This window comes from Muscardinus avellanarius (assembly GCF_963383645.1).
Source record: "Muscardinus avellanarius genome assembly, chromosome: 13".
Classification (NCBI taxonomy): domain Eukaryota; kingdom Metazoa; phylum Chordata; class Mammalia; order Rodentia; family Gliridae; genus Muscardinus; species Muscardinus avellanarius.
In genome coordinates, this window is record NC_137799.1 from 53,057,523 (window position 1) to 53,079,351 (window position 21,829).

The following is a 21,829-nucleotide window of genomic DNA, read 5'->3' on the forward strand; positions in this document are numbered from 1 at the left end:
CTTTTTAAAGTAAAATGGCACTCATATCTCTCTTGGCACTTTTAGGCCATTTAATATTCTTCTCTCTCTCTCTCTCTTCCTCGACAGACCACCCCCAGCATTGTCTCCCAGCCCTACCCTATTTCCCATCAGGATAACATTAGCTTGAAAGCTGACAATTCAATCACATCTTCAGCAACCATTTGCTCTGTTATTTAATAGAAGGGGAAACCCAGTTACCATAACAACTCACATCCACATGGTAATTATGGAGTATCTAAAATACAGCAAACCATACTTTTCACAGTATTTTCTAGGAAAAATATGTAACAAGCACAGACACAATTTCCCTATTACAATTCAGAATTTCTATCTAATGATTTCATATTGCATGAATGCTAACACTATTCCCCATACTTCATAGGAATACTTTAAAAAAAAATGAAGAAACTGAAAAAAAATAGAAAGCACACTCTTTATATTTCACATAATTGGTCAAAGCACATGTAATTTGGTGCATCTAAGAAAAAGTAAAGTGGAGAAAAAGAAAAATTAATTTGGAATGCAAAAAGGAATCATGATGATCATTTTATTTAACAAAGGAAAGGAAAGAATGAAGAAACAAATATTTCATTTACAGTAGATCTTCCAGTAAATCTCAAGGAGATTTTTAAAAACAATAACAAAAAAATAAACACACACACACACACACACACACACACACACACATCATCATCATCATCATCATCAGCAGCAGCAGCAGTAGCAGCAGCAGCAGCAGCAGCAGCAGCAGCTCATTACTTAATGCTAAGGCAGAAATATGGCGGGGTAGCCCTGACAAGATTAGAAAAATTTGCATGTGTCCAAGAATGGAGCAAATAATGAAGCAAGGCTGCCATTCTCATCCAGGCACAAATCAGCATCAGCCAATTTAGGTGAGAATGTCATGTCAAATTTAGAAATGCCAAAGAATGACAACTGGTGGTGAATTCCAGGGAAGGAAACTGTCATTCACCTTCAGCTTCCTTGTCCTCAGGAGCAAAGTTAACTTCAGGAAGAAGAAAAGGCACAGATCAGAGCAGAGGACAGTCACCTGAGCTTGGAGAAGACCGACTACACCTGATGACTACTGGTGGTGCCCTGTGTAGAGCAGTGACCAGTTTCTTCAGTTTTATAGAAATCTTAAGTGAGACAGCAATTATGCACGATTGCTCTGGTATGCCAGGCCATGCCCAAATTAGACTTTGATCTGTGATTCTTCAAAAAGTTACAGGGTAGACTATCACTTGAAGTAAGTAGTAATAATTAAATTTTTTGTAAAATAATATTTTCCAAAGGAATTTGTTAATCACAGATTAAGTTGCATAAGTAGTTCACCATGACATTAAAAATTACTTGATTTGGCTAACATGCAGTTCTTGAGAAGTATCAACAAAGTATTTTAAGCCAAGCAAAATACACTTCAAAATACAAATGGTAGTCAGAAGCTAAGTGTGGACCAGTAGTAGAATTAAAAATCCAAGTTTGAACCAGTCATTGGGTACTCCCCACACCTTCATGGGTTTCCTTTCTAAGAACTCAACCAGGCGCCCACAGTGCAGTAGGGGAGGAGAAAATACATTTGAAAGTATACCAGAGCATTCTATTTTTTTTTAAACAGTCTGTCATCAGAAAAAACAGAATTTAACTTAATAAAAAAATAAAAAGAACTAAGGTTCATAGCTTAGTACTAAAGCTAAACCCCTAAGTTCAATCTTCAGTACCAAACACACACACACACACACACACACACACACACACACACACACACTAATAATTAAAGGAGAAATAGAGAAATAAATACTTTCTCAGAAAAACAAAATATCAGTGGAATGTATTACTAGTAGGCTTGCCTTGCAGAACATGTTAAATGGCATTTGGGGGTAAAATGATATAGATTAGATACTTAGATCAATAGACAGAAAGGAAGAGCATCAGAGAAGGAAAAAGGAAAAAGTATTTTTTACTTTTCATCTATGAGATAAGTTTGTTCAAAAGAATAGCAGTGATGCCTTTGATTAGATATGCGTATGTGGACGTGGAATGAATGACTATGATACAAGGAATGAGCAGGAGAAACTAGGAATATGAATATCTGAAATTAGAAAGAATCTGTACTACATATAAACTGGTATAATATTATTTTCAAGTGAGCTTCTGTTAGTTGTAAATGTATATTGCAAACTCAAAGGGAGCCACTAATATTTCTAAAAAAATAGAAAGAGAATAATAGGCTAATAAAAGAGAAAAAATGGAATCACAAAAAATTCAACTCCAATCTCAAGAAACAGAAAACAAGTAAAAAACAAAATTAGTAACAAAGAACAAAATCAACAGACAGAAATAATAACAATGTGGTAGATATTAATCAAATCATATCAATAATCTTTTCTTTTTCTTTTTCTTTTTTGGGGGGGAGGTGGTGGTACTGGGGGTGGAACCCAGGGCTTTCTATCTCTGGGCTATACTCCCAGACCTATTTTTTAATATTTTACTTGGAAACAGGGTCTCGCTAAGTTGCTGAGAGCCTCACTAAGTAGCTGAGGCTGGCTTTGAACCTGTGCGGTCCTCCTGTCTCAGCCTCCCAAGCGCGGGAATTACAAGTATGCGCCACCACGCCTGGCTCGATAATCATTTTGAAAGTCAAAAGTAAAAGACAAAGATTGTCAGAGTGAATAAAAAAAATCCACTCCCACCTATATGTCATCTACAAGAATCAAGCTTTAAATATAAAGATATACAGAGCGTAAGTGGATAGAGAAATATACAATATTAACACTAATAAAAAGAAATTGGGAGTAATATCGGAGCAGACTTCACAAAATAAAAAAGTTATTAAGGATTAAAAGAGGTATTACATAGTAATAACGGGTCAATTATCTGAGAAGACATAACAATCCTCTAAGTGTATGTGCCTAATAACAAAATGTCAAAATCTATGAGTCAAGCCGGGCATGGTGGCGCACGCTTGTAATCCCCATGCTTGGGAGGTGGAGACAGGAGGATCATGCAGGTTCGAAGCCAGCCACCCTGGCTTAAGAGACCCTGCTTCCAAATAAAAATATAAAATAGGTCTGGGAGTGTAGCCCGGAGGTAGAAGGGCTTCCAGGAATCCCAGTACCACCACCACCAAAAAAAAAAAAAAAAAAAAAAAAAAATCTACGAGTCAAAAAATGATAGAACTGAAAGAAGAAATAGATGAACCTACTATTACAGTTAGAGACTTCAGTGCCTCTCCATCAGAGATGGACAGCAAACAAAAAAATCAGGGAGGACATCAACAACACCATCAATCAACTAGATATAATTGACAGCTATAGACTACTTTCTCCAGTAAGAGTAGAAAACATATTCTTTTCAATCTGACACGTAATCACCATATTCTCTGTCATAAAACATATCTAAACAAGATTAAAATACTAGAAATCATACAATGTCTGCTCCCAAACCACAATGGAACTAAACTAGAAATCTATAACAAAAAGATAACTACAAAATCCCCAATTGCTTGGAGATTAAATAAACACACTATTTACAAATAACAAACCAATGAAGAAAGCTCAAAAGAGATGTTAAGATATCTTGAATTAAATAAAAATAAAAACACAATTTACAAAAATCTATGGGATGCAGCAAAAGAAGTATTTACAGGAAAATAAAGAGTATGGAATGCACATACCAGAAAAGAAAAATCTCAAACCAATCACCTAAGCTTTCACAACAGAGATTTAGGAAAATGAGAGCAAACTGATTCCAAAATCAAAAGAAGAAATAAAAAATAGAGCAGAAATCAATGAAATTAAAAACAAGAAAAACATCAAAACTAAAGGCTAGTTCTTTAAAAAGCTAAAATCAGCAAACCTCTAGCCAAGTTAAGAAAAAAAAGAGAGGAAAACTTTATTAATATTCAAGATGAAAAAGAGAATATTAGTATAGATACTGTGGATATAAAATGGATAATAAAGAATACTATGTAGTTTACACCTACAAATTTTGATAACCTAGACAAAGTGAACCAATTTGTCTAAGATGCAAATTGTCAAAATTCACATAAAAAGACATACACTAACTGAAGAGGATTATGTCTATTAAAGAAATTTAACCAATGTATTAATAACCATTGTAAGCATTCAGTGAATATTACTAAAGACTGAAGGAAGAAATCATACTGATTGTCCACAGTCTCTTCATAAGATAAAAGCAAATACTTCCTAGGTCATTCTATTAGGTCAACATTATCCTAAATCCAAAATCAGACAAAGACGGTAACAAAAAAAGAAAACCACAGATGAGTATTTCTCATGAACAAAGATATAAATCCTCAACAAAATATGAGCAAATCAAATCTAACAATGTAAAACATAATTATCCCACAATCAGGTGGGATTTATCCCAGATATGCAATACTGACTTCATATTCAAAATTTAGTGCACAATCCAGCAAACTAACTAGTTTCTAGAAAATTGCATAATTATGTAAATAGATAAAAATCATTCGATAAAATGCAATACCTACTCATGATAAAAAGAAAACTCTTGTCACCGGGCGTGGTGGCGCATGCTTGTAATCCCAGCATTTGGGAGGCTGAGAACAGAGGATCACGGTTTGCAGACAGCCTCAGCTACTTAGTGAGGCCCTTTGCAATTCAGTGAGACCAGGTTTCAAAATAAAGAATGAAAAATAGGGCAGGGGGTGTAGCTCGGAGGTCAAATGCCCCTGGGTTTCATCCCAGACCCGCAAAAAAATAATAATAATAATAATAATAATAAATAAATAAATAAATAAATACATACATACATACATACATACATACATAAAACTCTTGTCAAACTAGGTTAAACTAGGTTAACCAAGTTTATTCTTAACCTAATAAAAAGTATCTACAAAAAAAGCTTTCATTATTCTACTTAACAGAGAGAAAACAAACTTCCCCCCTAAGGTCAGGAATAAAGCAAAGATGTCCCCTCTCACCATTCCTTTTCATTACCATATCTGAAATCCCACTGATGCAATACGACAAAATTAGAGAGTAAAATGCATATTGAAGGAAAAATAAATCTGTCTTTGTTTACAGGTGACATGAGCCTCTATTTAGACAAAAAAAGATTTTAAATGACAAAATTCATGCAACCAATAAGTGATTATGCAAGGTGTTTATCTATATATCAGCAATGAAAAAATAGGTATTGCTATAGCAATCAAAGTGTTATATTTGTGAATAGTTAGAGAAATAGACCAATGGAACAGAATAGAGAGCTCAGAAATAGACCACTATTCCTAAATGCCATCAACTGATCTTTGACAAAGGAGCAGCACCAATACAATGGAGAAACGAAAACCTTGTCATCAAATGGTGCTAGAATGACTAGACATCATGCAAAAAAGAAAAAAAAATCTACATAGACTTCAAACCTTTCTCAAAAATTAGTTCAAAATAGATCACAGATCTAAATTTAAAACAAAACATGATACCATAAAATTCCTAAAAGAAGTAGGGCGTGGTGGCATTCATCTGTAATCTCAGTATTTGGGAGGCTGAGAGAGGAGAATCACAGGTTCAAGGACAACCTCAGCAACATAGTGAGATCCTGTTTCAAATTAAAAAATAAAATAGGGTTGGAGGTGTGGTTCAGAGGTAGAAACCCCAGTAAAAAAAAATAATAATCCTAAATAATAACAGAAAAAATTATGACCTTGAGTTTGATGATGATTTTTTAGAAATAACACCAAGGCCAACCCATGAAACAAATAATTGATAAACTGGACTTCATTAAAATTAAAAACTATTACTCTGCAAAAGACACTGCCCAGAGAATGAAAAGAGAAGTTATAGATTTGGAGAAAATATTTGTAAAAGACATATCTGATAGAGGACTCTTATCTAAAATAAAAAGCTATTAAAACGCAATAATAAGAAAACAATTCTAAGCCAGTTGTGGTAGAACATGCTTGTAATCTCAGTACTTGGGAGACTGAGACAGGAGGATTGAAGGTCTTGGCCAGCCTCAGCAATTTAGTGAGGCTATCTGCAACTTAGTGAGACCCTGTTTCTACGAATAAAATAGGGCTGGGGGTATAGCTCAGAGGTTCAATGCCCCTGGGTTCCATTCCCAGTGCCACACACACATGCATAAAAATAATATATGTGTTACATATATGTATATATATATGTATTACTCTCTCTATGTGTATATATATTATATATAATATATATACTTTATTAAAACATGGGCCAGAAGCCTTATCAGAAATCTCAAAGATACACAAATAAAGAACTAGCATATGAAAAGATGCTTCTTATCATATATTATCAAGAAAACATAAAACAAAAATGAGCCAGGCATGGTGGCGCACGCTTGTAATCCCCGTGCTTGGGAGGTGAAGACAGGAGGATCGCGCAGGTTCGAAGCCAGCCGCGCTGGCTTAAGAGACCTTGTTTCCAAATAAAAAGTCTAAAATAGGTCTGGGAGTGTAGCCCGGAGATAGAAGGGTTTCCAGGAACCCCAGTACCACAAAAAACAAACAAGCAAGCAAACAACAGCAAGAAAACAAAAATGAGATGCTACTATACACCCATTAACTTGGCCAAAATCCAGAACACAACATTAAATGCCTGCAAGGATATGAAGAAACAGAGAACTCTCAATCAGTGTTGGGAATACAAAATGGTATAGCCACTTTGAAACAGTCTGGCAGTTTCTTACAAAATCAAACACACTCTTATCATACAGTCCAACAATTATATTCCTTGATATTCATCCAAAGAAATTGAAAACTATGGTTACACAAAAACCTACATGCTGATAATTAATGTATCTTCACTCATATTTGCTAAAACTAGGAAGCAGCAAGATGTCCTTTAATAGATAAGTGGATAATTCAACTGTAGCACTTTTAGACAATGGAATATTATTAAATGCTAAAAAATGAGCTATCAAGTTATAAGAGATGTGGAGGAAACTTAAATGCATATTAGTAAGTGAAATGAGCTGATCTGAAAAGTTTTTCTTTTTTTGACTAGAACTGTATTGCATGCTAGAAAAGACTAAACTATAGAGACAGTAGAAAGATCAGTACTTTCTATGAATTAGGAAAGAAATTAGGAGAATAAACAGCAGATTACATAGGATTTTTAGCACTTAAGTAAAACTACTCTGTAATACTATGATATGGTATACATGCTATTATACTGTATACATGCCATTACACATTTGTTCAAGTCCACAGCATGTTTAGCAACAGAGTAAATCCTAATATAAAGTAGCAGCTTTAGTTGACGTGTCATTGTAGTTCATCTATTACAAGCAATGTACCAAGGGAAGCAGAAATGCATCCTTAGTCAATTTTGTTGTGGTGGCAACATTACGAGAGATATTCACAGAAATGAAGACTGCTATGATATCATCATGTGGTCCTTTGTTGAACAAAATATTCCTTATATGAACATGACTATATTAGACTTGCCACCAACTTAATAGTAACATTTCTGGAAAAAGAAACTATACAAATAAAAGTATGTATAAAGTATAAAACACATCCAAAATTCAAAGCAATTAAAATAACTAACCCAGCAAACATTTATTAAGTGCCTACCTTGTGACAGGAACATCAGGCATTGGAACTACATGTGAGCAAAACAAACTTCCTGATATCCTGGAGTTTATGGTTTGACAAAAAAGACATGTACTAGCCAGGTGTCTTAGCGCAGGATTGGAATCCCAGCATTTGGGAGGTGGAGACCAGAGAGGTTCACCGTTTGCAGACAGCCTCAGCTACTTAGCAAGTCTCTTTGCAACTCAGTGAGACCCTGTTTAAAAAAATAATAATACTAAAACATAGGGCTGGGGTGTAGCTTGGAGGTAGAATGCCCCTGGGTTCCATCCCCAGTACTGAAAAAAAAAAAGACAAGCACTAATTGATGTATGCTGTACCACAGAAAGCAAAAGACTGAAATAAAGAAAAATCTCAGTCAGGCATGGTGGCACACACCTCTAATCCTAGTACCAGGGAGGCTAAAACAGGAGGATGACCCTGTTCCAAAATAAAAGATAATTAGGTCTGGGGGTATAGCTTGGATACTGAATGCATCTGGGTTCAATCCTCAATACCAAAAAATAAAATCATATATGCATTTATCAAATAACCTAGCAATCTCACTCCTAGGTAATTTTTTACTTGAAACAAAACCAGATGTCCACACATAGACCTGTTTACAGCAGCTTTAGTCATAATCATCAAAAACTGGAAATAACCTGAAGACCCATTAACTAGTGAATAAACAAATTCTCAAGAAAGACTTAAAATGAAAAAGATTCATAAATAGAGCAGCAGTGGCAATCAAAGCAGAGTTCGAAGAAATTTCACCTGAAAAAAATACCAAATGGTTTGCAACAAAAGAAAGGCTAGAGGTAGGGGGAACTGTTAAGAGCCATTAAAGTAGTCTTGGAAAGATCTCAAGGTACTTTTCAAATGTTCTCTGATTGACCTGAAAGAGTATAGTAGTCCCCCTTATCCATACTTTCACTTTCTGGTGGTTTCAGTTACCCATATTCAACGGTGCTCTGAAAATATGACATAAAAAAATTCCAGAAATAAACAGTTCCAAGTTTTAAGTTGCACACCATTATGAACAATCTGATGAAATCCGGCACCATCCCACTCTGGACATGAATCATCCCATTGTCCAGCAGACACACGCTGTACGCGCTACCAGCCTCTTAGCCACTGAGTAGCCCCTGGGTTATCAGATCAACTGTCGTGGTACTGCAGTGCTTGTGTTCAAGTTACTCTTATTTTACTTAATAATGGTCCCAAAGCATTAAGAGTGGTGATGCTGGCAATTTGGATATGTCAAACAGAAGCTATCAAGTAAAAAGGTGAAAGTTCTCAACTACTTAAAAGAGAAAGAAAGATTTAAAAAAAGATGTTAAAGTTAGTAGGCTATATAGTAAGAACAAATCTACTCATCTAGTTATGAAAAAGAAAAAAGAAATCCATGTAAGTTTTGCTGTCACATCTCAAAGTGTAAAAGTTATAGCCACGGTGCAGAAGTACGTAGGTAAGATGGAAAGGGAAGTACCGAGCAGGGTTTAATATTATCCACTCTTTCAGGTATCCACTGAGGGTTTAGGAATCTCTTTCTCTTGGATATGGGAGGACTTCTACATAAGATGGTTCAAGGACTCTAGAGCCTCATTCCTGGGTTCAATTTTGAGGCTTCTCCACTTACCAGCTTTATGATCTTGAACAAATTAACAAGACCTACTTCAGAGCATTAATGCAGAGATTAAATTAATGTACAGATGCTCTCCTGCTACAGGGTCACATCCTGATAAACCATCATGAATTGAAAATATCGAAGGTGGAAATTGTATTTAATACACCTAACCTACCAAACATCACAGCTTATCTACATAATATGCTGTAGAGTAACAGTGGTTTACTTTGTAAACCTGGCCAGCATCAAGGGAGATTATCATACTGTACTGTGATAGACCGAGAAAAATTCAGATTCAAATTATATTTTCTACTGAATCCATATCACTTTTGACCTTCATAAAGTTGAAAAGTGTTAAGCCAAGCCATTTTAAGTCAGATCACCTGTACCTATAGCAATTTCCAAAGTGTCTAAGCTGATTATAAGCTATTATCATTCTTATCACAAGTGTTACTCTTATCGGCTCTAAAAGCTCATACTATGTTTTCATTACACAGTTTGAAAAACGGTATGGTTCATTCCCTCTCTGCTTTTTTAAATTAACACAAATGAATTAAAGTAAGTGGAAGAGCCAGGCGTGGTGGCGGTCAGCATTTGAGAGGCTGACACAGGAGGCTCTGGGTTTGCAGACAGCCACAGCTACTCAGTGAGGCCCTTTGCAACTCAGTGAGATCCTGTTTCAAAATAAAGAATAAAAAATAGGGATTGAGGTGTAGCTCGGAGATCGAATGACTCTGGGTTCCATCCCCAGTACCAAATAAAATAAGATAAAATAAAATAAAAAAAATAGTGGAAGATGGAATCTAAAAACTCAACTAAAATCCCACTATAAATTTGGCAAAATTTTGTCCAATATGCCTTCTAATTAAGCTCTAAAATATTTCTAATCCCTATGAAATTTTCTAGGCCCTCTATAACGAAGGCTACAAGTATCTTAACCCAAAAATTTTCTCTGTTCCTATCTAGAGATGCTTCCTAACTTCTGATACCATCATCAGATGTCTTCTGCTGTCCCTCCACCTATTACTTTTTCTTGCTTCTCATCTGTAGGTGACTTTCCCTTAAGACTTTAAACTCATGTTGTCCTACAAATAACCTAAGTGTTCAGCTCACATATCAAAAGGTATGAAACCTCTCCCTGTTCTAGTGCAAATTAACTAATAAGATGTGAGAGAAAAATAAGCACAGAAATCACCCATATTTTTGCTGTTTCATAAAATTAAACCTCTCTTCTTCCCAGATCCTGCTTCCCTCTTTGGTTGAATAAATTCACAATATTGAAAGTAATATTGTAACCGGGCGTGGTGGCGCAGGCTTGTAATCCCAGCCCTTGGGAGGCTGAGACAGGAGGATCCCATAGGTTCGAAGCCAGCCTCAGCCACTTAGTGAGGCTCTCAGGAACTTAGTGAGACCCTGTTTCCAAATAAAATATAAAATAGGGCTAGGAGTATATCCCGGAGGTAGAAAGCCTCTGGGTTCCACCCCCAGTAACACACAGACACACACACACACAAAAGTGATATTGTATATATTTTACGTAAAATATATAAAATAAATTTGCTATGTATTTGTTATTCATTCACATATATCAGAAAGGTCCTCAAAAGTATCCATACAATTTCAACTCCAACTAAATACATGAAAGGAAAATGTCTCCCACAAAAGAAAGACAGGTCTTAAAAAGCCCTGTTTGTTACTATACTAGTATACTGGTGGCTGTTGGTGACAGAATATAATCCAGCCAAATTAGTGATAGTAGAATTTATAAATGATCAATACATTTTATATGGATATATTTTTGAAATGTAACGATTTATACATCAAGCCTATTAAACATTCATAATTCATATATTTTCATTTATAACTTATATTTTCATATGCAACCTATTGTATCTGAATTATATAAAATAAATTTTGTTGTGATATTTGTTATTCATTCACACATTTTATATACGTACATCTGCAAAGGTGTCATGAAAATTTTTAAAAAGACAAATAAAATACATTCTCCAAGTGCTTTCCAGCTTCCTCTTTCCCCTGATTTTGTTGTAATCTATGATCAGATTTCATGCAAATCATTAATGATATCATAAAACTTTATTTTTAAAAGGTAGGTGGAAGGAAAAGTAAAATAAACACTAAAACTAGGGGTTATTACTTTTAATACACTTTTACTTACTGTTAATTCCACTCACAAAATATAAATACTGGTGTCCTACTTACTTACAAAAGATAAAAATTAAGAAAGAGACAATATTTTTTCCTTTAAGTTGAAGTTTATTCTAAAGAGTAGATGTTAAACTTTAATGAAATAAACCAAATCTCTAGATACTACTCCCTAGTAATTAGGCTGGGCAGAAGGAAAAGCAGGCCAGTTTCTTTCAAAAATACATAAAAATGTGTCAGTGCTGTTTTTTGTCAGCTATGTTGGTAACCTTTAAAAGCAACTAAAATTTTAACGAAAAATTTTCCCCTAAACACTGTTTCCTAAATACAAAGTGAAGGAGAGCTCCTCTGAAACTCTGGCAGAGATGCTGTTGGACAGCTTGGGAAGAAACCTACCTCATGCACAAGAGCAAGTGACATCTGCTTGAAACTTCGCCCCCTACTGGCCATCAGTCGATTCAATGGTTTGCCATCTTTACTCTGGTATGTGGAAACATCATAACAAAATAACATACCACCTTTAAAAAAAAATTATAAAAACATTATGCAAAAACTTCATTAATTATCAGTAATCTACCGTCAATAAATCTAGATAGAGAAGTTCTAAGTGAAAAGATAATTTGAAAAGCAAATTATGATTTTTGATATTTTAAAAAAATAGATGAGATATAAAAACATTTAAATTGTCGCTTATTTACAAGTTATTTAAATAAGCATTTATAAGTATAAATATTTATAAACAAACACATTTATAACTCCTGAATTTAAATTTTGTAAGCTCTTGGTTCCAATGAATCTGTTTTTTTCCTAAAAACACATGCACATTAATCTTCATGCACTCTTTTATGGGACCCTGAGTTTATACCCACAAATGAATACGCTTTCACTCATACCTGCGCTCCTCCTTCTGTCCCCCACCCTTCCAACTTTGGTCAACTGAGTTCTCGGCTGACCTTCCAGCTCCAGAAAGCCCCCAGGGTCAACTCAAAGCCAAGGCAGAGAGTGAAGTGCTGAAGGGTGAGTTAGGATAGTCTTGGAAACGATCTCAGAAATTCTGAGCCAGTGAGAAGACACATGGAAGGACTAAGGTAATTTGAAATGTAGAGATTATTTTATTTTGTAACATTTCTTATTGAAGTAGGAGAAAGAAAAATACATATAAGCATAGAGCTCAATGCAACACACTAAGCTAACATGTCTAAGGAACACCTAGAGGAAGAAAAAAACATTATCAACATCTCAGAAGCCTTTCTTCCACCCTTGTACCAGTCACCCCAACTCCAAGGGGAACATAATTATGAGCAACTATTTTGCCAATTCTGGTACCTCTTTAAAAATACATCTTTACTGGTAAATTGATAATTATACATCATAATGAGGTACAGATATGTACACAGCACTTTGGTATTTCTGATAAAATTAGATTGTATATATGCTTTTATATGTGACTTCTTTCCACCTAATTGTAGAGAAAATTATCCATACTGTTATCAACACTAGTATATTCATTCTCTGACAAATGAATAAAATTCCATCATACCACCTTTATTTTTCTGTTTTGCTGTCAGCAGGCCCTTAGCTTCCAAGAGTAGTGCTACTCATATAGCACTGCTGTGAATATCACAGTGTATGTCTTTTGGTGTTGTCATTTGGATTTATCCTTCAGGATGAAATAACTGGGTCACAGAGTATGAAACTGTTCAGTACCAAACAGTTTTCCTAAGTGTTGTATGAACTTGCATTCTGTCCTCATCTTCAGTTCAGATTGTCCTACATATTCACCAATACAGTCGTCCCGTGGTATCATAGAGGACTGGTTCCAGGCAATCCCATGGATACCCAATCTAGGAATGCTCGAGTACCTTAAATAGAATTATTATGTCTTATTTGTAAACAACCTATTCATACCCTCTCTTATGATTTAAGTTATCTATATGTGTAACACGTAATTCAATCTAAATGCTAAGTAAATAGCTGTTGTATTGTATTCTTTAGGTATCCATGGCAAGGAGAAAAAGCCTGTACATGTTTACTACATAAGACTTTTCTTCAGAATATTTTTCATTTGTGATTAGCAGGTATGTAATGGTATCTTACCGTAATTTTCATTTTTATTTTTCTGATAATGAAATTGACAATCTTCTCATAAGTTCACTGGACATTTGAACACTCTCTTCTTGAAGTATTCACTCAACCATTTTCCTGTTTTTCTACTGAGTGTCCTTTTCTTTTATTGCTTTGCAAAAGTTCTTTTTGTAAAATGATACAGTATTTGCCTACAAACTATTCACATCCTCTCATATACTTTAAAGCATCTACCATTACTAATAATACTCTAAATGAGTTCATCAGATATATGTATTGTGAATACCTTTTTGTGCTCTTTGTCTTTTCACTCTCCATTAATAATGTTCTGTCATTTATATATGGACTTAATTCTAATATAATGAATCTGCCATTCATTTTTAAGAACTTTTAATTATAGTATCATTTATAGAAAAGGCTGCCTTTAATCTCCACAGGACTGCAGTGTCACCTTTACCATAAATTTAGTGACCTTGTATGTACATTTCTAAACACTCTGTATTCCTCTATTGGTCAGTTTATCCATCCATGCACTAGTACCACACTGTCAGTTACTGTGGGTTTATTTATTTATTTATTTATTTATTTATTATTTTTTGTGTGTGGTACTGGGGTTCCTGGAAGCCCTTCTATCTCCGGGCTACACTCCCAGACCTATTTTTACATTTTTATTTGGAAACAGGGTCTCCTAAGCCAGCACACGTGGCTGGCTTCGAACCTGCGCAATCCTCCTGTCTCTGCCTCCCAAGCGCGGGGATTACAAGCGTGCGCCACCACGCCCGGCTTACTGTGGGTTTATAATAGCTCTTGGTATCTGGTTATATTCTCCTACTTTGTTATTGTTCAAGATTGCCTTGGTTATTCTTCACCTTCTGCATTTCCATACAGATTTTGTAATTGCTTCACAATTTGAAAAAAAAAATTGATGGGATACTGATTGGGGCCGAGTTGAATCTGTACTTTAAATTGGGAAGAAACTACATTTTTAAAATATGCAGTCTTCTTTGCTGAGTGTGGTGGCGCACACTTGTAATCCCCGCGCTTGGGAGGCTGAGACAGTAGGATTGCACAGGTTCGAAGCCAGCCTCAGCTACTTAGTGAGGCTCTCAGCAACTTAGTGAGAACCTGTTTCCAAATAAAATATAAAACAGATCTGGGAGTATAGCCCATAGGTAGAAAGCCCCTGGGTTCTGTCCTCAGTACCACCAAAAAATAAAAAAAATTAAAAAATTAAGTCTTCCAGACCATAACCATGATATACCACTCTATTTATTAAGATTATTTCCTAATAGTTATTATATAGATTATGAACCTGTTTTAGGCACTGGATATTTTATTCTCTTTTAGTTTTAATTTTTTATGGCACATAAAACATATAACCGGTATTTATATATTGACCTTAGTATGTATGTAGTAACTTTGCTGAATTCATTTTTTCTAGTAATTGTTGATTATGTATTAAATCAGCTATGGTAACTTGTGTTTTTTTCACTATTTGCTACATTACAATTTACTAAATGTGCTTCCTGGCAGGAAACAACATTTTTTCTGTAAGTAGTTGGAGAGTTGAATTCAAATTATATTAGGTACTTATTGATTATACTTTCTAATATTTTTTCCTCTTAAAGATCTAGGGTCTCACTATTATCATAGTTTTGTATATTTCCTCTTTTACTTCTGCTTTTTTTTTTTTTTTTTTTTTTGCTGGTACTGGGGTTCCTGGAGAAGGTAGAAGGTCCCTTCTACCCGGCTACACTCCCAGACCTATTTTTATACTTTTTTACGGGGAAACTGGGTCTCTTAAGCCAGCGTGGCTGGCTTCAAACCTACGCAATCCTCCTGTCGCTGCCTCCCATGCGCGGGGGTTACAACCACGCGCCACCATGCCCAGCTACTTCTGCTCATTTTTAAGTACATTTTAAAGGCATATTATTTCATGTATACCAATTAGAATTATATTTTCATAATGGAGTGACTTCTTTATCTCCATGAAATTTCCTATTTATAGTTTCTTCCTTTTTTATATGTCTAATACTTTTTTCATTGTGAACTGGAAAGTATATAAAAGAACTTCAGAAGCTGCAAACAATATGGTTAACTTATCGGAGAGTAGTTTTCTTCTCTCCTCTGTTAGGCAGACTGGGTGAAGAACTAGACCAACCAGGAGTTGACTTTGGTTAGGTTTGATTACAGTTTTGATAACTCTCAGTCTATCTCTGATTCACTCCTGTTCCTAGGGCATGTCATTGTCACCCATCCCTACTCCTGGCTCCAAGATTTTCAGCTGATAGTCTAATGGGTCTTTGACTCCTCAGTCTGGAAATATTATGGAAGATTCAGGTCTTTCCCTCTGAAGTTTTCAGATTGGCTCCTCAACTTGGCCATCACATAATCTTTAAAATCTGACAAATACCTTATGGAAGAATCAAGTTCATTGAGGTTTTTCCAGTTCCTTGGTCACCTGATAAATGCCACGATCTCAGCTGGTTTCTCCAAGTCTTCTATCAGCCTTTTGCTAAGGCAGACACTGAATGCTCAGACTACATCTACGGCCATTATTAGTAAGTGCATTCAGGCAAGAGCAAAGGTGGACCTTCAATGCCATCCCACACTCTGTCTAGGGTTTTCAGCTGCTTGCCTGCCTTGTCTTCAGCCCCACTCTCCTGGCCTGTCTTTGTTTCCTAAACACAAGACCTAGAACCAAAGGAGATTTCACCTTGCCTTTCAGAGCTTCCCATCTACCTCTTTAGCTTTTGATGAAAATTCAAAATTCAAAAAAAATGTCCTGTAAGGAAATCTCTAATTTGTCAATCATGCAACCACTGAAATTGCCCCTGGTTTCTCTTTCCTTCACCAGGCCTGGCCTTTGCCTATCCCAACCACCAGTCCTAGTTCATCACCAAAATCAGTGAGTTTCCTCCAAAGTGGGAAAAGAATTCTAATTGTTCTTCCCACTCTGGAATTTTAGCTCATTTATAACTTTGCTTCTTCAGTTCCTTAATTCCATTTAAAATATGATTACTTATTTTTGTAATTTATCAGCTATGTCTAGATGTAAGCAGCAGCAGCAGTATTCAGACATATCTATTACTTCTTACTGGGAAGTAGAGGTTTAATCATAATACCTTGGTACTGTGCACTATTCTTACCTGCAAGACCTGGTTTCAATCCTGGTTGTTTGTTCGTTTCATACATTTTCAATATAAAATTGGGGACTCCTGCTACAGTCTTTCCTTGATCTGAGCGGATACCTCCCTTTAATGCAGAATGATAGATCCCACGGGGCATATTCACCATTTCTTGCTTTACAAGTGATGTGAAAAATTCTTCTAGAGCTGAAAGAAGACAAAAGAGATCAAAAGTAGAATAAATACAGTATGCTAGACAAAAAACACTCATCATTAACTTGTATATAAACATCTAAGCTGTATTTCAGGTTGAACTTTACATGGCTAAAAAAAAAAAAAAATCTCATAATCCCCATCCCTTTCTTGCTTGTCCCCAGGTCAGAACATGCCACCAAGTAGCTCCAGCTTAGAAGTACTGAGGCTAGCCACTAACCTGCGATCCTTGTCTCAGCCTCCCAAATGCTGGGTTATAGGCATGCACCACTACACATGGCTAGGAGGCACTCAGCTCTTCTCATTTTTGGAATCCATTAGCAAGTCCTTTTGTCTCCACATTCAAATCCTATCCCAAATATACTCTATTATCTCCAAATTTTTACTGCCACTTGCCTAGTTATCATTTTCTCTCTTCCTCTAAATACTACTATAGAACTAGTTTTTTTTTTTTTACCTTGTGAACCCTACAATCCTCCCTCTAACCTCAAGGCGGAATGTTGTCATGCTCTTCCCTAAGACCTAATGTTTTTTGCTGTACATAGAATAACCTCAAAACTTCTGACCATGACTGAGAGCTCATACCTCTCCCCTCTGACTTCTTCTCTATCACCCTCTTTCCTCGCCAACTTAAAGCCACACTTCCAAATGGCATCCTTCTATTCCTTAAAAACACAAAATTGATATTTTTCTCAGAGCTCCTGGACTTATTTCTTCTACTTGGAACACACTAGTCCCAGATTTTCATGCAATTGGCTGCTTCTTTACCTGCCCGCGTTTTCAGGAAGGCCTTTCACAACCAGCCATCATTTTGTAGCAATATTAGGTTGATTGCCAAAAACCCAAACAGGTGCTCTTTACTTTTTGATTGTGCTCCTTCTAATTATGCCCAAGATCTTTGTTGTTCTACATTTTCCTTACTCCAAAATAATCAGAAATGTAGGGTGAGAGGACAACAGGATGTGGAAACAAAAACATTTGATGGGATTATGGGTTTGTTTCTAAGTGCCATTTTCCTAAGGACCACTAGAGGTTGCCCAATACAGAAACAAAAACAAAGAAATGTTAAAGCCAAAAGAATCACATGGAGCAGAAAACAAAAAAAAAGGAACTGCCGCAAGGACCTCTTAGTGAAGCAAAAAACAAGAGTCCACCTAAGTGGACTATAATTTCATTCCAAATATGCCTATCTAAAAGTCCCCTTTAAATGATCCTGATTGAATTAAAGACAGCAAGTGTTTGCTGGAGAATCTTAAGTGCCTGGTTCTGCCCTTCCTACATGCAACCAAGCTTCTCTATTCAAAACCCAGAGAATGCCTGTGTGGAATGTTTCCCACTGACTCCTCCAGATCTTCCCTCTGTCCTCCTCAGCCCTGTTCTGTGCCCTGCAAAAGTAACCTTTAAGAAGTAAAGCAACGGCCCCTCTTGTCCTCTGGCTTCTGTTGGCTTCAACCAGTGAGAAATAACAGCAGGGGATCAGAGACAGAAAGCTGAGTGAGGCCAGGAGATGTAGCCCTGGGCGCCTTCCAGCAGGTTCTTTAGTTCATTTTTAGTTCCTTAGTAATCAGAGAGAGAGAAGCACAGAACAAACAAAAACATTGTCTTTGGCCATAGTTTGACAGCTTATAGTTGGCCTTTGACTGACTCCAATTATTGAATTTCTCCAACAACCACATTGGTTGATCTTGATTCCTCCCCTCCCTCCTGTATGCGGGTGAGGGTAATGATTGCCATGATGATATTTCTTATTTTCATTGAAATTTATCTTCAGAAATCAAAACTTTACATTCATAGGTATTCAAGTGGAATTAGAATTCACTAATACTAAAAAGCCACAATAGATCATTTGGGGAATTTTTCAATAAGTGTTTTAATTAATAATCAGATAACAAAATATAAAAAGATAAATTCCCAAACACAGGCAATAAACAAATTTCTCAAATGAGACCACCTACTATTTCTTGGGTAAGACATATGATAATAAAGGCACATGAATATTTCTAAATGTGACATCCATCTAGAATGATTATCACATGCATGCCTGTAATAATTTTTTAAAAATTAGGGTTTTGAAAATTATATATTTTTGATATAGAATATTTTGAGTACTTTAAAGAAAGAATTTATAATGATGAAACTACCCAGTGAGTCTCTCAATAATCTAATAGTCTTTTCACTTAGCTTATAAAACCAAAAGTGTTTAATTAAACCAATGACTTAGAATCACACTGCAAATTTATCTAATTGAATCAATTTAGCTTTTGAAATTAAGAATTGTTTAGTTTTCTAGGTCAATTTCTCCAGATTTTGGTGTTTGAATACCACATTATATTAAACAGTCCCCAACGAATAGATGGGTGCTTTTAGCATTTCAGCTGGAAAGAAAATAATTAGGACTAAACTACGCTGGGTACACATTAAAGAACACAATCAGATCGTAAGGTCACTTGAAAAATGCCAACTTGGCCCAGATTGGTAGTACATGCCTGTAATAGCACTACTTGGGAGGCTAAAGCAGGAGGGTCACAGGTTCAAGGCCAGCCCCAGTAAGTAGTGAAATCCTCATCAACCTAGCAAGACCCTGTTTCAAAATAAAAAACAAAATAGGGCTGGGGGTATAGCCTGGATGGAGAAGGCCCCTGGGTTCCATCCTCAGTACCACACACACACACACACACACACACACACACACACAAAGACAGCTTCCCTGTGACCAAATAGAAGTCACCTGGTAGAACCAGAGGATCAGTGACTGACAGCAGCTTGAGATAGCACGGGCCAGGGACTGACAGATCCACATCCTCCTCATCTTCGTCTTCATCCAACTCACTGGGAACAGGAAGTTCCGGTCTTATCTGAAGTAAGTGATAAGATTATAGGGAAAATTATGCTAAAAGTTATGTGAAATCCTTTCTTTGTCCTTTTTGTGTCTGTCGAGATTTAAAAATGTTAGATTCCATCATTCTCTATGATGTCAAAAGGGCATTAAAGTAATTTTTAAAAATCTATTCATGTTCTTCACTAATTAAATGGCAAACTCTAGTCACCTTATTAGATATTTCCTGAGATCCATTTAAAGAACTAATAGGAAAACAGTACAAAAATTACCATCAGCCAACATAAGCAATGATTATTATAGAAAATGAATAAAATTCTACATCATCCAACAATAAAATGCAAACACTGGCATACTCAACATATTGAACTTCTGTGGCTTATAATTAAATATTTGCCTTGTCTGAATATATATTTTTTACTATGTGATTCTAGCTATGCTTCTGTACAAAAGCTTAAAACCTTCCATAGAAATATAGTAGAGATCAGGGAACAACAAAATGCTTTACTTGACTTTGCTCTCTCTCTCTTTTTTTTTTTTTGACTTGGCAGTTTGTTGGTATAGAATATAAAAACACTAAAATCTGTAATTGGTAGCTATACTTTATTGTGTCTAATTTGCATTTTGAAGATTTTGTGGTTGCTCTGTGATTAGTTAGGTTTGTGTGAACCAAAAATAAAAAATGTAAAAAGATTACCACTATTGTAGTTTCTACAAGATATAACTGTTAAGCAATTAATTAAATTTTTAATACTTTCAATGACATACCATCATAATGCCCACATGGAGATAATTAAGCATTAGGGGAGGAAATCAAAATATATAAAAGTGGTTGCTATAACCGTAAAGTGCCAGAACCCAGTCATTACCATTAGCCTGTCTCCCGGAGTTATTTTTAGAAATAATTAACAATTCCTGCAGACTGCCTTCTTCATAGGTCCCCAAAGCACAGTTTCATTTAGGGACTGCACTGAGTCAAGATTCTTACAGAGGGATAAAGAAAAACAGAGAGGAAATGCTTCTCTTAAGTATAATAATCTCAACTCCAATGAAGCCTTTCAACCATAACTAGTGTTCTTTTCTCTTGTGAAGGAAGAGTGAAAGCAAAGCGACCACCTAAATACATTCTAATGCTGATCCAATGCTGAGCTCCAAATTCTCTGAAGACTTGACCAGACATTCCTAGAGGACAACGGAGTGTGTTCGGGGCAGGCATGACAGCATCCCTTGATAACACTGTAAGCCAGACAGATATACCCGGCACCTTCGAAAACCTTTTGTTTGACAAGCAGAATTTCCCGAGGTGTCTCTGATTTACACACAAACTTGGAATTTTTTTAATGTGTATGAACAAGAGTTGTCTTACAAATTATAACCAATTCTACCAATCAAAAAAGTTCTGGAAAGCCGGGTGTGGTGGCACACGCTTGTGATCCCGGTACTTGAGAGGCTGAGACAGGAGGATTGTAGGTTTGTGACCAGCCTCAACTATTTAGGGAGGCCCTCTGCAATTTAGTGAAACCCTGCTTCAAAATAAAGAATAAAATATAGGGCTGGGGGTGTAGCTAGGAGGTAAAATGCCCCTGGGTTCCATCCTCAGTTCCTCACACAAAAAAGGGAACAACAACAAAAAAAAGTCCTAGAAAAAATAGTTGGTTCTGTGTCCCTCTGCCTTACTTTGACTTTTTGACACATCATAGTATCTTTGAAAAACAGTAAAACAGAGCGACTATATATGGCCAAGCCAGTCTACCCCTTGGTATATAACAAAGAGAAATTAAAATATATGATTAAATAAAACTTAGACACATATTCACTGCATTATTCTTAACAGCTTCAAAATGGAAGTTAATCCAGATGTCCACCAACTAATGAATATATATATACAAAATGTGGTATAACCATACAATGGAATATAATCCAGCCGTAAAAAGGAATAGAGCACAGAGACACTGCATATGAAAGAGCTCTGAAACACCATGCAAGTGAAGGGAGCTGGTCACAAGACTATATCCTGTATGGTTCCATTATAGGAGAGGTCAAGAACAGAGTTTATGGAGACGGGAAGTAGATTAATGGTTGCTTACAGCTGGGGGAGGAAAAGAGGTAATGGGAATTGCCTGCTAATAGGGGGAAAATGTCCTTAAAGTGTGGTTGCTCTGTGA

At 36.0% G+C, this 21,829-nt stretch overlaps 1 protein-coding gene across 4 annotated transcripts in view; it reads right to left on the reverse strand.

Moving 5' to 3' along the window:
- Positions 1 to 21,829, reverse strand: part of FOCAD (focadhesin) — a gene marked incomplete at both ends in the record, with an annotated part of 280,748 nt that overhangs the window by 86,618 nt on the left and 172,301 nt on the right. For all 4 annotated transcript variants that reach the window (XM_080709563.1, XM_080709560.1, XM_080709562.1 and 1 more), the window contains 3 exons: positions 11,799 to 11,920; positions 16,637 to 16,822; positions 19,557 to 19,683. In XM_080709563.1, the coding sequence (XP_080565689.1) occupies positions 11,799 to 11,920; positions 16,637 to 16,822; positions 19,557 to 19,683 (435 nt within the window). The remainder of the gene's footprint in view (positions 1 to 11,798; positions 11,921 to 16,636; positions 16,823 to 19,556; positions 19,684 to 21,829) is intronic.